Below are 16018 nucleotides of genomic sequence, written 5' to 3' on the forward strand. Positions count from 1 at the left end.
GAATTTTGACCCCTGAAGCCTGCACAGCTACCATACCAGCCCTGAACTGCCTATTGTGGCCTTTCCTTCCCTGACAGCAGCAACTCTTGTGTATTCAAGGGCCTCTGTTCCTTGGACCTGAATCTTTACTATGACAAAGGTTGAGGACTCAGAAGTGCCCACCTTCTTCCTCGGAGAATAGGGACACCCCCACTTTTGTGTTGGCTTCAGGGGTGGCTGAGAATGCCCGATGCCTCACCGTGATAACGGACAATGCCCCGTACGGAGTAGGTCCATAATACACCGCAGGAGACGAAGTTAATGGATACCGTCCTGTGACAGGTGTCGGCTGCTAACTGTAGATGAAGAAATTGAGCCCTGCAGAGGTAAGGTGAGTTGCCCAGGGTCATCTAGCTAGGAAGTGTCCGAGTCGGGATTGGCATCTGGGGCCTGGTCTCTTCGTAGAGAACTGGCTGCGGTGGGGAACGCTGAAAATCATTGGTCATTTTACTGAAGAGGAAAGCAAAGTCCAGAGAGGGGTGGTGGTTTGCTTCACGACACACAGCACGTTTGAAGGCCAAGCCGTGTGGTGCTGTTTTTGAGATGCTGCAGTGGGGGCTGTTCAGCTCGGATCTGCTCCCTGAAATGCAGCCTCCCGCTCTCCCCGCCAGTTCTGGGGGGGGTCTGCTTAGTGCCCAAGGTGAGTGCAACCCAGAACATTCCTTGTTGTTTAGAAAGAAGACAGGAAAAACGCCAGGGACGCTTAGGAAACCGCACGAAGGCTCTGCTGATAACATTCACCGGAACCACACATCACACGCTATTCAAATGATTTCTCAAGAACACGAAGACACAATTTCCTGTACAGCCTGGTGGTTTGCTCATGACCAGAACCTTTCTCTACAAACACTTTTTAACAGTGTTCAGCGAACACACACGCACGCACACCCAGATGGGGGGCTTTTCGGATCCCTGCGTTCTGGGCGGAGGGCAGGGTGGGGCAGCGTCTTTCCACAGAGGGTGGACCTTAGTGGCTGCAAAGCACTAGAGAGGACCTAACTTCGGGCTCAGAGAAACGGGGGTTCCAGCTTCTTCTTTTACGAGGAACTGGGGTGAGTCTCAACGATGTCCCGACCTCCAGCTTCTCCACCTGTCAAATGAGGATCATGATACCTACCTTGAAAGTCTACGACAAGAGTGCAAGGGCCTGGCACTTTGTAGGAATCAGTATACGTTACCTTTAACTAGGACGTGTCTTGTGTTATGGCTCAAAACACTTTCACAGGGACATTATCCAGTTAGAGTTAGTGATGCCTACCTCACGGGGTGCAGGGGAAGAAACAATACGTACAAGCCACGAGGTACACGGCACATGGCTGATGCTGCGTGAGCATGAGTGAGTTCCCTTGCCTTAATTTCCCTGGAAGGGACAATAGGGGGTAGAGGGTAGGGAGTTGGCTGGGCTGATCCACCTGGGAACCCAAGATGGCTGACCGGGCTCTAGCCATCACATCTCAGTGTCCGGCCAGCAGAAACCTAGACCCACAGGGACAAACAAGTGAAGGGCCGGTGCTGGGCTGGGTGGAGGCAGGCAGGCAGGAAGGGAGGGGTTTGTGGCCCCCGGCTGCCGCTGACTGCAGGTGGAAATCCCACCACGTGGCTCTTCTAGAATGCACAGCTCTGGCCTTCCCTGGCTAGGGACTGTCCCGGGGGCTCCTCTGTGACCGTGTCCGCCGCACCCCACTGTCTTCGTCTGCTTGCTCGTTTGTATCCTCCGATGGACTGTGAGCCTAGGGAGCACAGGGGCCCCTTCTAACTCGCCGCACTGCCCGAGTGCGCCGGCTGGCCCGGCGCCCGGTGACCCGCGCTGCCTGGACTGGCCTCAGCACTGCCTGGTTGCTGCCTCGTGAGGCATCTTGGGACCCGCCTCGACTGGGCCGCGGCTGCCCGCCTCTGCCCGCCAGTAACTCCTTCCAAGCCCATCGGGCCCCTTCGGGTTCCTTTACCCCTTGGGGCTCAGTTTCCACATCTGTCAAGCGGGGGCGCGGGTGGGAGGAGTCAGTGAGCTAACACGCGAGGCAGACTCCTTGACCCGGAGGTAGAGGTCCCCGGCGGGACACCACAGAGACGTGTGGGCGCGGGCAGCACGAGTCCAATGGCAAAGAGCCCGGGCCCTGCCCGCTGCCCCCAGGTTCACCTGGCTCGACCGCTCACATGCAGCCTCAGTTTCCACACCTGTACAATGGGCTGCCATCCCTGCCTCACGGGACCGCTATGGGGACGGACGACATAAGGTCTGCAAAGCAGGTACAGCGGCACCTGGCACGCGCTGGCTTTCTTACTGCTGCCATTGGAGCCCAGCCCTGCGCTAAGTCCTACAAGTCGGCTGGCCTTTCCTTAGGGCCGTGAAGAGCGGAAACCCCGTGACACCTCAGCAGTTGGCCCCGCCCGGGCCAGACGCCCCCAGCCGCTGCACCCCGGTCCCCACACGGCACAGGCCGAAGGGCAGGAGGGCCGCCTGGCCTTCGTCGGCTTCGTTCACCCCAACAGGAGCTGCCTGCCTGCGACGGGGCCAGCCCCTCACTCCCTGCTGGCTCAGGCTTGTCCGCCACCAGGAGCCACCGCGGACCACGTCTGGCTGGGTGGCTGACGCCGGGCTGGTGCGCAAGGGCTCTGCCCGCGGCCCGGCAGGGAGAAGGCGGACCGCGCAGGCCTCTGCCCGGAGCACCTGGGCAGCAGCGAAGGGAACTCACTGGCCAGCGGCCTCTCCTCCAGCAAGGATTTTCAGCACCAAAGCAATGCTAACTACCTCCAATTACCCAGAAGGTGTTCCTGAAGTGATAAAGAGCTGCAATCAGGTAAGATAAGAGCCGAAGCCACCTCAAAGACGGTCTGAGGAGGGAGAGGGGTCTGAGGGGCAAAAGAACTGAAGACGGTGGCAGGGGTAGGACAGGAGGGAACTAGTATTAAATGAAGGCCTATGAGGCAGCAAGCATCTTACTTTGCTGCCCCGGAAGGCAGGGGACTCCCCCCATCTCGTGTATGAGAAAACTGAGGCACAGAGAGGCTGAGTCACTAGCCTGAGGTCACACAGCCAGTATACCAGCGGCAGAGCCTGGCCTCTCTGGTGCCAAAGGCTGCTGTGCTCTTGTCACTGTATCCCACTCAGGGGCTCCCCAGGGCAGAAAGCGGGTCTTGCCAGGGCTCTGTGGTGTTTAAAGGGAATTTCACACACGAAGACGTTTCTTCTGACCCTTTGCACCTTTGATTCTTCTGGCAGAGGGAGACTGGGCATGGTGAGGCACAAAGTCACTTCTGTCCTTCACCCCTTCAGGGAACAGCGACCCTTAAATAGGACGGCGACCCCTGGACACGGTCAGGAGGCCTCGCTGTGGCCCTGTGGTTTCCCGGTCTTGTCACTCAGCCTACCTCACCCCACAGGGAAGTGGACAGCACAGCCCTGGGCCTGGTTTCAGGGCCCGGATCCACGACCTCTGGCTCCATGAACCCATTCTGTCAGGTCTCAGTTTTCCAACCTGTGACTGGGGATGCCCAGTACTGACTACACAGGCTGCCATGAGGTTCGCATCATATGAAGCTGGTCTATCAGGGAGACAGATGACCCAAGGAGCCTCCTGTGGCGCTGGGGGTAGAAGCTCTTATCTGTCCCGGGAAGACCGTCTCTCTAACCAGGAACCATCAGTCTTGCATATGTGTGAGTCTAGAAGGTCCTTTTTCTCGGGCCAAACGCCAGCCTCTGAAGCTACCAGTTAGGAAGGCAGGGGGTTGGGGCGCCTGGGTGGCTCGGTCGGTTAAGGGTCTGACTTCGGCTCAGGTCATGATCTCACGGTTTGTGAGTTTGAGCCCCGTGTCGGGCTCTGTGCTGACAGCTCAGAGCCTGGAGCCTGCTTCGGATTCTGGGTCTCCCTTTCCCTCTGCCCTTTCCCCGCTCATGCTCTCTCTCTCAAAAAAAAAAAAAAAAAAAAAAAAAAAAAAAAAATTAAAAAGTATATATATTTTAGGAAGGCAGGGGGCTGCTCCATCCGTGTTCTTCTGGGGGGTTAGGACTTGTGTGCGAGCGTCCTGGGTACTTGGGGAGCAACGATGTAAGCGAGGAGGAAGTGACCCAGCAGCACGGCGGCAGACTGAGCGAGAGGCTCAGGCAAAGGACACGGCCCATGGGCTTCAGTGGCGGCAGTGCCTGAAAAAGTTCTGGCCTTAAGTGTTTTGTGCAAGAATATTCTCCTGTGCTGCTTTCAGACCTCGGGCAGGTTTCAGCAACCACGCGGCCCTGAGTGAGCTGTGCGCGAGGGCAGGGTCCAAGGTGCCCAGCTCCATCCACCATCCAGGGGAGGCGTGGGTGTCGCTGGGGAAGCTGGAGTCTTCCAGAGCGCCCCTCCCCCCAGGGGCTTTCAGATGCCCCCCCAGGGGTCTGCTTTGTCTGCTTTCGGGTGCCTGGTGTGGAACCTGGGAAGCCTGGGCCACGCCTGGGAAGTGCTTGGCACCTGACGCCTGGGGCCAACCATGTAACAATCAGATGCTCGTTCTTGTTCTCAGGGGCCCCTTGCATCGCAAGGATTTTCCCTGGCTGGAGGCGGCCTGTGGATGTCGCTGCAGCTCAGTGCCCTCGCCTTCCTGGTAGCGGGCCCCTGTCCCACTGCCGGCCACAGCTCCCCGAGCAGGGGCGATGCCCACTGGCTTCAGACTTGGGGTTGAGTCCTGCTTGGCCATGTTCCCACTGTGTGACCCTGGGCAAGTCCCTTAGCCTCTCTGAGCCTCGGTGTCCTCATCTGTACGATGGGGACACTGGTACCTGCAAAGGCTGAGTCCAGCTCAGAGCTGGACGGCAAGTGCCCCACAGACAGCTCCCTGTGACAGGCATGTGCAGGTGGATGAGGCTCCTTCAAGCCCGGCAGGTGGATCTAGAACCTCAAGTTAGGTTTGTCCCACCCTGTCTCCAGCAAGAATTCTTCTGAGCCATCTGCGCTCTCCATCGAAGCCTAGTCTTAGATGTCCAGAACCACTGGGGAGGGAGGGGTCTGTTCAACCGTAGACTGGCAGGCTGCTGGCAGGCTCTACCCCGAGAGACTGATCTAAAGGTCTGCATTTTATTTCTTTCCTTATTTATTTATATTATTTTTCCTGGTGTCCCGTGTGTGTGTGCGGGGGCGTGTCCTACATTTTAAATAACCTCCCCCCCGATGATTCCAAGGTGGGTGGTCCTTGGAACACACTCTCCCTGCCCTGCATTCCACGGTGTCACAGCCTGGCAGTCGGGGACGTCTGCTGTGGTCAAGCCCCAGTCCCCCCACCTGCGCCCTCTGGTTGCTCTCCTTACTTCTGGGGGGAACAGTCTGTCCTGACTAGTAACCGGGGGTGGGAAATAGGGGGAGGGCACCAACGTAGGGGCACATCCAGGCTACTGATTGCCAGTTGTATGACAAGAACTTTTCTAAGCCTCACTTTTCCTCATCTGTGAAATGGGCCTAACCATGGCGGCCCCTGGGGCCGTGTAAGGATTAGAGACAATGTGTGTAAAGGAGCTGGTGGCAAAGCTCTGGCACAAAGACGGCGCCCGTAAACAGGCGCGATGACCTCTTCGCAAGCAAATTCTTATGACCTCCCTCCTCTGGGGTGAAATGGGCCGGTGGCCCTGGGGCTGGCGGCGGCTGGGCTGGAGTCCCAAAGCGCCCCCACTGGCCGACGCAGGGCCCTAGGCGGGACGGGCGATACTCACGACAGAGGACAGGTCCACATTCTCCACCCTCCTGTCCTGCAGCAGCACGGGCTGTAGGCCGGCGACGCGGAGCTGCACCGAGGACGTGCGGTACACGAAGCTCAGCAGCCAGTCCCCCCTGCGGGCAGAGAAGTGGGGGCCGTCAGCCTTGGGAGCCCCAGCTGGCCCTGGACGGCCTGGCGGGACCGGCACGTTTGTGGGAAACCGGGGCCCTGGCCGCACACAGCGGGGCACGATGGTGGAGCAGTGGCAGCCTCTTTGGGGGTGCTGCCCGCTCTGTTCGTGCTGGGTCCCCACCGCCGACAACTGTGCCTGGCGCGCAGTGGTGGGGTGTGTGCTGGGTGAGTGAATGAGGGAGCCAGTTGAGGTTCTCACAAGTCAGCATGGGGCTTTGGAGGGGGCTCCGGCTTCCAGGGTGGCTGGTCTGGGGCTCCACGAGAGAGAGGCAGCAGGGATCCTCCTGGTGTGAATGGGCTGCGGGGGGCTGGGGGTCTACCCTGCTCTGTGGCACGGAACTCTGAGGTCTGGGTTCCTGTCTGTCCAGCTCGCCCTCTGAGTCAGGCCCGGCCCAGCCCGCAGGCCTCCCTGCCCTCACTCATCTTGGGAGAGGCGAAGGTGTTTGTCCAGGCAGGTCACGCCCTGGGAACTGTCCTCCACCTTCAGGGGTGCGGTAAACCCTGCTCCCGGCACCCACATCCCCAGCCACACACACAGTCCTGAGGAAAGAGAACCCTGGACCCCATGCTGCCTGTTTCTTCAGGTGCAAGGGGCACCATCTGTGGGGGACATGGTCTGAGGGGCCCACGAGGCAGCCTTCCCCTCGAACCCCTGACTTTGTCCGGCTGAAGCTGGGCCAACCAAGAGCCGTGCCCTTGGCCTCGGTGCTCAGCAGGTCTGTGCAAGTGGACACTCCTCGCCTCCCCTCTGCATCCAGGACTTGCATCTAACTTAGCAGACCTGGTTGTCTTTTATTTAGACTGATTCTGACTCTGGTTCGTACGGCGACTTGAGTCCGTTATTTTTGCGTTCTTACGTGGAAGAAGGGCCCCCATGCAGCGTGAGGGAAGAAGGGGTCAGAGTCAGGGGTCCCTGCCCTGTCTCTGTGACTGCTGTCCGGGGCCCAGGGTTTGGGGGAACTCCCCAGGCTCCCTCGTAGGTGCTCTCTGACCGCATGGGTGCTTGTGTGCTTACCACCCCGGAGACCCCTGGATGGACCGGGGCCCAGAGTCGAGGGGCCCCCTACAGACCTTCCTGATGTGTCCCACACCCGAGCTCACTGGCCCGGATTCCCTCTCCACTGCCATCCTCCTGGTCCCTCAGGCAGAAACCAGCAGGGCAATGTCTTAGGCCCCCTTTTCCCCGACGACCAAGTCACCACAGAGTCCTGCTGATTCTTATTACCTGCCCCTACACCCATCCCGTGTGCCCCAGTCCTGAGATCAGGCACTCCAGTCCCCAGGAACCAATGCAACAGCCTTCTCCCCGCTCTCCCTGCTCCTGGCCTCACCTCCCATGTGCCACTGCGGCCTTCCTTAAACCCTCATCTGACCACTGCTCTTCTCTCTGAGAAGCCGACTGTGCCTCCCCATGGCCTCTGGGCCTTCTCTTCTAGAAAATTCCTTTTCTCTCTCCAGAGAGCAATCCTTGCAAGTCCCAGGGATTATCTTAATATTGAGGGCCCGAGAAGCACTGTCTCTAAGCACGGATGACTAAGGGGAGAAGAAAGATGAACTCAAGTTGTTGTTTTGCATTGATCACGACTTCCGAGCATCAGATACTGGGTAGGAGGGTGGTCTGTAAATATTTCTGCTGTAGACAGTTTTAAATGAGTAGAGTCAGCCTTAGTCCTTCCAAACTGTTTCTGTCTTAATGATCACAACACTCTACGTAGAACGTTGACTGCACTTACTTGTTGGTACACATTTAGGAACATATGTTGGAAGGTTCTGTATCTTCCAAATTGTGCTGAGCAAACCATAGGGTCTTCACTGGCATTCGGGACTCTTCTCCATCTGGCAGCTGCCTCTCTCGCCCAGGGCGGGCCGTGATCCTATGCACGGGACCACACAGAGCCAGGCTCAGTTCCCACCTTGTTACTCGCTGTGTGACCTTGGGCGAGTTGCTTGCCTCCTCTGAGCCTCAGTCTCCTCACTGCATCTTACTTCCCAGGGTGGGCAGGAGCATACGCTGAGGTGGCACATCACGTAGGTGGCGCCCACACACGTGAATCTTCTGGAAGCATCTGGTCTGATTACGCCTCCTGCTGTGGGCCTTCTTGCTTGGCCTTGTCTTCCAGTGTCTGATGGGCTCTTGTCCATCCTTTCAAAATTCAGCTTGGATATCACCTCCCCCAGGGAGTGCTCCTGAGGCACCCCCCCCCCCCCCCCCAGTATTATTAATCCTTTGTGCCTCACGTGCCTGGTATATATGTTCCTTTGGGGACGTTAGTCCCATGCCTTCTGTGTGTCCGTTCTTGGGTCTTTTTCCTTTTCTAGGCAAAGAGCTTGCTGCTGGCAAAACTGTGCCTTAGTCCTGTATTCTGAGCTGGATCAGTGCTCCCTGGTGGGGGCCCGGCGAGCCAGGCTTCAGTGGCCCTCCAGGCCCTGCCGATGCGCCAGTCATGACCGAACTCTTGATTCGCCACCACAAGGCCTGTGGGAGGGCTGCCTTGGTTGCTCCCAGGCCTGAAGGCCACGTGCAGGCAGGCGTCCTCACTGCCTCTTTTCCCATCATCCCCTCCTCACAGGGTACTCGAAGCGGCGACCGCAAGAAGTGCCCCGGGAGGCTCAGAATGAAACCCTGTCACCGTGGAGTGAGACAGGCCTGCCTGAGTTCATATCCTGGCTCTGCTGTGTGACCTTGGCAAGGCACCTGACCCTCTCTGAGCTTCGGTTTCCTCACGGTACAACAGGGAGCATTACCACTCGCCCCGGCTAGCTTCCGGGCGGTTCACGAAAGCCCAGCCAAGCGAACAGATTTGCAAAGAGCTTTATTAATGCATATGATAAAATTATAAATGTATGCTGTTTGGTAGTGTTGCCCTGAAGCTTCCCCCACCCTTTCCCTCCACCCATCATATTTAAGTAGGTTCAATGCAAGTAAAACACCTTTGGGGGCCAAGAATGTAAAATCCTGGTCGGTGCTCAGTTTAACCAAGAAACCACAGTTATTGTTTTGTCTGTGTTTCGCCCCCTTCTTTCCTGGATTTCCTCCTCCTCTTCCTTTCTCTAGAGAGATGGCTCAGGATCCCACAAAATAATTGAAAACCAAGCTTATTAGCCTCAGGTTTGCAGCAGAACAGATGAATTTAATACGTTTTTGTTGCTTTCATATTGCACCCATGCAATTTTAATTCTTTCCCTTTGCTGTTTATGAAAAACCCCAAAAAATCATGCGCCGTGTGAACAGGCCCCGTTATTATAACTGCTATGGTTTATTGGGCACCTACTAAGAGCCAGTGTGTTTCCTAAATAACGTCGTTTGATCTCCCCAGAACCTCTGTGCAGGAGGGACTGTTATCACCACTTCACAGGTGGGAATACTGAGATTCAGAGTTGTTTGTCCAAAGCCACCCAATAGGTAGGTAACTGGCAGAACCAAGATTTTAACTGAAGGCTGCTTGACCCCCAATTGAAGCTCTGTCCATTCATTTTCTTCTCTTGTTTTTAAAACTATCCTTACTTAAAAAAAATCAAATTAAAGTCTCTTTTATGCCCGACTTCCAATCTTTAGGGGTGGCCACCGTTACCAGTTTCCTATGGGCCTTCTGGACCTTCCTGTGTATGTACAGACATATAGATACGCATATGCACACACAGAAGCTTCTTCCCTCAGAAGTGGACTCACGATATGTGAGCTGTGCTTGCTTCCCCCCCTTAACTGTTCTCCAATTCGTGGTCATTTAGATTGTTTTAAATTTTTAATTAGAAACGAAGCTGCAATGTCTCTCTTTGCACATCTGTTTCTGTGTGTGTGTGTGTGTGTGTGTGTGTGTGTGTGTGTGTCCCTGTCCAGTAGAGCAGGATCACAGAAGTCAGAATGTGTGGGATCAGAACATCGGCACATTAAAAATTTTGATGGATATGGGCAACTGTTCTCCATAAAGTATTTACTAAGTTCAACTGTGGCCAACAGTGTATGGCAATGCCCATTTCTCTACATCTTTACTGACACTGAATGTTATTCATGTTGATAAATGGTATCTTACTGATTTTATCTGCATGTATTTCATTAATGATGAGGTTGGCATCTTTTAAAAAATTTATCGACTGTATTTATTCTGTGAGTTTCTGTGTAGATCTCCTTTGACTATTTTCTTATTAGGTTTTTTTTTTATTGATTTGCATGAGCTCTTTATATATTATGGCTCTGTCTTTTGTTTCTTTGTTCTTCCTACAGCATCCTAATTCTTTTTTTTTTTTTACATTTATTTAGTTTTGAGAGACAGAGAGAGACAGAGCACAGGGGGGAGGGGCAGAGAGAGAAGGAGACAGAGACTACAAGGCAGGCTCCAGGCTCTGAGCTGTCAGCACAGAGCCTGACACGGGGCTTGAACCCACAGCACGAGATCATGACCTGAGCCGAAGTCTGACGCTTAACCGACAGAGCCACCCAGGCGCCCCTACCGTATCCTAATTCTAAGAACTCAGCTTACAGTACGAGTGATAGAGCCAAACTGATTGTCAGAACTCCTGTGTCCTGACTAATGCCCTCTATCTGTGCCTGAAAATCGTATTTATCTTTAGCTCTGAACTACTCAGTCATTGTTGCAGCCTCAATCATCAAAATGATGAAGACTTTTCGAATCTGTTCCATTTAGGTTTGGGTCCTACTTACGATGGTTGGGCTTAGGTCGACATTAAAGTTAACTGGCTTCACGACTTAACCTGAGCTTCAGTTTTCTCATGTGTAAAACGGATGAACGTAGTAACACCACAGGGTTCTGGGTAAGAGTCTAATACTTGTTATATCCTTCCCCCTCATATTGTATCTTTTTAGTTTTGACTTGTTTCATAACTGTCTATTTCCACATGCGGCCTTTCCACTGGACGTGAGCCTCTCTCCTCTCGCCCGTCTTTGTGTTCCCATGCCCAGCTACGGTCTCGGGCACCGAATGCCAGATGATCCCGAGTTGCCCCAACCTCAGCTTGGAAGCTCTTCCTCCCTGAAACGTATTACTTAGAATTGGGAATCCAGCGCTCTTCTCTCTCTACACTTTGCCTTGCCAGTGATCTCTGCCGTCCCCTGGCCTCGGTGGCAGCTGGTGACCCCACTGGCCTTCACTCCAGCTCTGACTTCTCTGAGCTCCATGCTCTGTTTCCAGCTGGCTGGTGGAATGGTCATGTCCAAAACCCAGGGATCAGCTGCTTCCCTGAGGCCTATCTCCTTGTTTTCTAAACGGCTGTATGTTGTGTTCACGGAGCCCACAACTAGTCGGCCAACCTTCCTGTTTCCTATACTCCAAACCTGTTCTTCTGGGCTCAGAATGTCACCTTCTGGTCAATACCCTGTGCTTTGTATCAGGACCATAAAATGCAGGTCCCTTGTCGAAAATCCTTGGAGGACCGCGTTTCAGAATTCAGGGTAATGTTTTGGATTTTAGGGAGGTGATCCAGCTTGTAGCCCGTGTGTCACATGATCTCCCTGTGAGGTTTGGGGGGGGTGTGGGGTGGCCCAAAGTCACCCAGCCCAGAAGCCCAGCAGGAGGAGTCAAGCCTAGCAATCCCTCTCGGCAGCTCAGGCCGCACGGAACCTGGGGGAAAGCCCTTGATTTTACAGCTTCTGGAGTTTGGTGTCGCAGATGAGCTTCCAGATGCCTGATCGGAGCTGCCTGCTTTCCTATTTTCCTTGCTGGACGCTGGTTCCACGGGGCTGGGGCGTGTTCCTTATTGCACCTGGCGCGAGGCTGGTTGTCACAAGTCTGTCGAATGAATATCCCAAGGCTGGTGGTCCCGGGGATAAATAGTGACACCCTCTGTCAATCACAGAGCATGCGCGCACCGCGTGCAACTCTGTGGATCACTTAACTATCGTCACACCCTGGGGGGAGTTACTGCTATTGCCCACCGCCCCCTTTTTCCGATGGAGAAACTGAGGCCAGCATGAAGACCCAGGTCCGTGCGATTCCAAACCACCGCTCTTCAGTACTGTCAGCCCGTCCTTGGCTTCATTTGGCTGATGGGCCTGGGACCTTGTCAGGCTCACCTCCTGCGGTCTCCTCTTCTCTGGAGGCTGGGGCATGGCCTTGGCTGAAGCCCTCGAGTCCTTCTTCTCCAAGCTCCAACAAGTAGGGGGGGGGGTCCCTTGCAGCCTCACAGCTGCCAGCCTTCACGGGCCCCCGCGTCCTGCCGAGGGTCGCGGCACGGTGTGGGGACTGGCTCCTGCACTGTCGCCCTGCCCCGCCTGGAACGGTGCTCTGAGAGCTCGGCCCCCCCCCGCACTCGCCCACCCCTTCCCGCACGGCGCACCTGCAGTAGCCGTTGATGATCCTCCCAGACACCACCTTCCGGAAAGGCTCCCAGTGCTTGGCTTCTCCTTCCACGGGCGCACCCAGCAGGACGACGTCCTCAATGATCCCTTGGCAGTCTGGGAAGAGACCCCAGAAAAGGCTGTCAGTGTCCCTGGCCACAGTGGGGCCCGGAAGGGGCTCTTCAAAGTGGCGGAAGAGGGGGATGTCTCTCTCTCTCTCTCTCACACACACACACACACACACACACACACGCACACGCAGTAGTGGGGGCTTCCAGAGTGTGGCCCAGGCCATGGGCTTGATCTAGTCCTGCAAAGCACCATTACCGCTATCTTATTTATTTTTTGAAAAAGATACTCTTTTATTTAAAACGTTTATTTATTTATTTATTTTAATGCTTACTTATTTTTGAGAGAGACAGAGACAGCGTGGGAGCGGGGCAGGGGCAGAGAGAAAGGGAGACAAAATCCGAAGCAGGTTCCAGGCTCCGAGCTGTCAGCACAGAGCCTGACGCGGGGCTCGAACTCACAAACTGTGAGATCATGACCTGAGCTGAAGTCGGACGCTTGACCGAAGGAGCCACCCAGGTGCCCGTTTATTTATTTTTTTTTGAGAGAGAGAGAAAGTGGGGGAAGGGCAGAGAGGGAGAGACAGAATCCCAAGCAGGCTCCTCACTGTTAGCACAGAGCCCGATGTGGGGCTTGAGCTCACGAACCGTGAGACCATGACCTGAGTTGAAATCAAGAGTTGGACGCCTAACTGCCTGAGCCACCCCGGTGCCCATTAATGTTTATTTTTGAGAAAGAGAGAGGGAGAGAGGTGGGGAGGCACAGAAAGAGAGGGAGACAGAGGATCCAAAGCAGGCTCTGCTCGGTTAGCGCAGAGCCCAACGTGGGGCTTGAACTCCTGAACCACAAGATCATGACCTGAGCCGAAGTTGGATGCTTAACCGAATGAACCACCCAGGTGCCCCCCATTATCCCTATTTTTTTTTAACGTTTATTTTTGAGACAGAGAGACAGCATGAATGGGGGAGGGTCAGAGAGAGGGAGACACAGAATCTGAAACAGGCTCCAGGCTCTGAGCTGTCAGCACAGAGCCCGACGCGGGGCCCGAACTCACGGACCGCGAGATCATGACCTGAGCTGAAGTCGGCCGCTTAACCGACTGAGCCACCCAGGCGCCCCCCATTATCCCTATTTTAGAGTTAAGGAAAACTACATTTTCAAGATCACATGGCTGGCAAGGGACACAGCCTGTGTTGGGACCCAAATCTATTTCCATCACCCACGAAGCTCCCAGCCAGCCAGGAACTCGGAGGGGACGTCTTCCTTTAGAAGGGACGGGTGAGCCCTGGATCATCACACACACCAGGGGGGAGATGCCCACGCAGCAGTTCCCTGGGGCCTGTGCAGCGTGACGGGAAGGCAGGAGGGAAGGGAAGACGGGGCGACTGGGTCCCCAGGACACGGGGTACATTCACCAGCTGCACTGACCAAATGGTTCAGAAATATTTTAGACAGGGTTATTCCAAGTGCGATTCAGACCAGGGCTGGCCCATGGACTGTTTGTCCCATAAATACAGAAAGAGGGAAGAAGCATCTCCGCCCACCCCCGCACCTAGCAGACTAGAACCCGTCGGTTCAGAGCCAGCACACCTTGAGCAGCAGGGCTCCTGACCAATGAGAGGTGCACATGCGCCACCCCACCCCCACGGGCTCTGTCACTCTCCGTCCCTTACTCTGCTGTGGTCTTCTGGTCACGTACCACCTGTTGATGTCTGTCTGGGTTCAGTGAGGCTGGTGCTCTGACCGCCTCGTTCTCAGCTGTACGGCAGGGTCTGGAACAGTGCCTGGCATACGCCTGGTGCTCAGTAAAGATCAGTAAAGATCAGAGTGAATGAACGAAGAGTAAATAAAATGCCGTCCCTCAGGAAGGCCAGTATGTGCACTTTGTAGTTGCAAAGCCCTGGGTTAAAATCACGTCTGAGTTTGGGACTTGGGCCAGGTCACTTTTCTGAGCCTACAAGTGGGTAATGACAGTGGCCTTGAGGGTCTTTATAAGGGTAAGTCACAACGTGGGGAAAACCCAGCACGGGGGATGCACAGTGGAAATTAGAGTGCCCTCCGCCTGCCTTGCGCTCCCGCCTCCCCACATTCAGCTCTTACAATTCTGAGTTTCCGCATGTCCCGGGAAGCTATGCGCTCAGTGTCACTCCTGGGGCGTGTGCCCAAGAGGGACGGCTCTGCCCAGGGTGCCACTCTCCTGATGAGTGATGCTGGACCGGTGGCTTCCTCTCTCTGGGCTCCAGTTTCTTTCTTTCCTTATTAAATGTTTATCCATTATTTAGAGAGAGAGACAGAGAGACAGAGTGTGAGTGGAGGAGGGCAGAGAGAGAGGGAGGCACAGAATCGGAAGCGGGCTCCAGGCTCCCAGCTGTCAGCACAGAGCCTGATGCGGGGATCGAACCCATGAACCATGAAATCACGACCTGAGCCAGAGTTGGACACTCAACCGACTGAGCCACCCCGGTGCCCCTGGGCTCCAGTTTCTAACCAGAGTGCTTCCAACTGTCTTCTGTTTGGGATTCCACGTCGGCGTTGGTCTGAATAAAGGGTTCCAGGCTAACAGGTGTCTGGGAACCCCTGTAGTACCAAGTGCTCTGCTGGCTCTGACGTTAAAAGTTGCCATGGCACAGAATTCTCATTTCACTCCTTCTGCTTCCAGGGAGATGACAATCTGGCAGAAGGACTTAAAACTTCAGTGAGCTGGGTAAGCATGTGCTGGGCAGGAAGCAGGCGCCCCTCGAGAGAAGGGCTATTTTGGGTACTTACGTTGCTGGCAAGGCTGTGGAGAACGGGACTTTATTCTAACCCCTTCCCTTGGCAGATGAGGAAACTGAGTCTCAGAGGGGATGGGATGCGCCCAAGGTCATGCAGGTAGTGAGAATAAAGCTGGGACCAGAACCCAGACTGCGCGGGTCCCTGGGGCCGCGCTCTGTGCTGTTTGCACTAACAACGCGAAGCACAGTGATCGCACGTGGGTTATCGTTGCTCCCACAGTGCCACACGGTCGTGGACCCAGGGCCGGAGCTCTGCAGCTCTCTCTGGGGGCTGGCCGCTCAAGGCACCTGCTCCGCCCTACAGAATGTCGCCTTCCCCGGAGGGCTGGGACCCCTTGTGGCCAGCAGCGGTAAGGCGGCATTCCTGATGGGCGGCCGATCCTGGAAGTGGCTGCAAGAGAACTGTTAGGAAAAGCCAAAAAAGCTAGTTCCCCGGGACCTTGAACTGAGACCGGTAGTTGAACTTCATAAGACAGTCGTGGATGCGGCCAGATCAAGTCAGGGTGGGCAGTGAGCTGGAAACACATTTACTTCGTCCTCAGACTGATGCCACATCCAGGCACGCTCCCTTCCTTCTTTAAAGAGGGTTTGCTCGCGTTTCAACAATAGCCAAATTATGGGACGGGCCCAAATGTCCATCAACTGATGAATGGATAAAGAAGGTGTGGTTTATATACACAATGGAGTACCACTTGGCAATGAGAAAGAATGAAAACATGCCATTTGCAGCAACGTGGCTGGAACTGGGGGGTATTATGCTAAGTGAAATAAGTCAGTCAGAGAAGGACAGATATCCTATGTTTCCACTCATATGAGGATCTCGAGAAACTTAACAGAGGCCACGGGGGAAGGGAAGGGGGAAAAAAAGTTACAAACAGAGAGGGAGGGAGGCAAACCATAAGAGACTCTTAAATACAGCGAACAAACCGAGGGTGGTTGGCGGGTGGGGGACAGGGGAAAGGGGGTGATGGGCAGGGAGGAGGGCACCTGT

At 55.1% G+C, this 16018-nt stretch overlaps 1 protein-coding gene across 6 annotated transcripts in view; it reads right to left on the reverse strand.

Annotated features, from left to right (window-relative positions):
• The window catches only part of TMCO4 (transmembrane and coiled-coil domains 4), a 94491-nt gene that overhangs the window by 1647 nt on the left and 76826 nt on the right, over positions 1-16018 (reverse strand). The window contains exons 14-16 of one of the 6 annotated variants that reach the window (XR_006221543.1): positions 12184-12301; positions 5717-5834; positions 163-467 (exon numbers count right to left, since the gene is read on the reverse strand). Coding sequence is in view for 2 of the 6 variants with exons in the window: in XM_042997452.1 (XP_042853386.1) it covers positions 5717-5834; positions 12184-12301 (236 nt within the window). In the remaining 4 variants the exon portion in view is untranslated. Of the gene's footprint in view, positions 1-162; positions 1130-5716; positions 5835-12183; positions 12302-14353; positions 14504-16018 lie in introns of those variants that run through there. The other 5 variants (XR_006221544.1, XR_006221541.1, XR_006221542.1 and 2 more) reach the window with 5 other exon arrangements.

This window comes from Panthera tigris, chromosome C1 (assembly GCF_018350195.1).
Source record: "Panthera tigris isolate Pti1 chromosome C1, P.tigris_Pti1_mat1.1, whole genome shotgun sequence".
In the NCBI taxonomy this organism is placed as follows: Eukaryota; Metazoa; Chordata; class Mammalia; order Carnivora; family Felidae; genus Panthera; species Panthera tigris.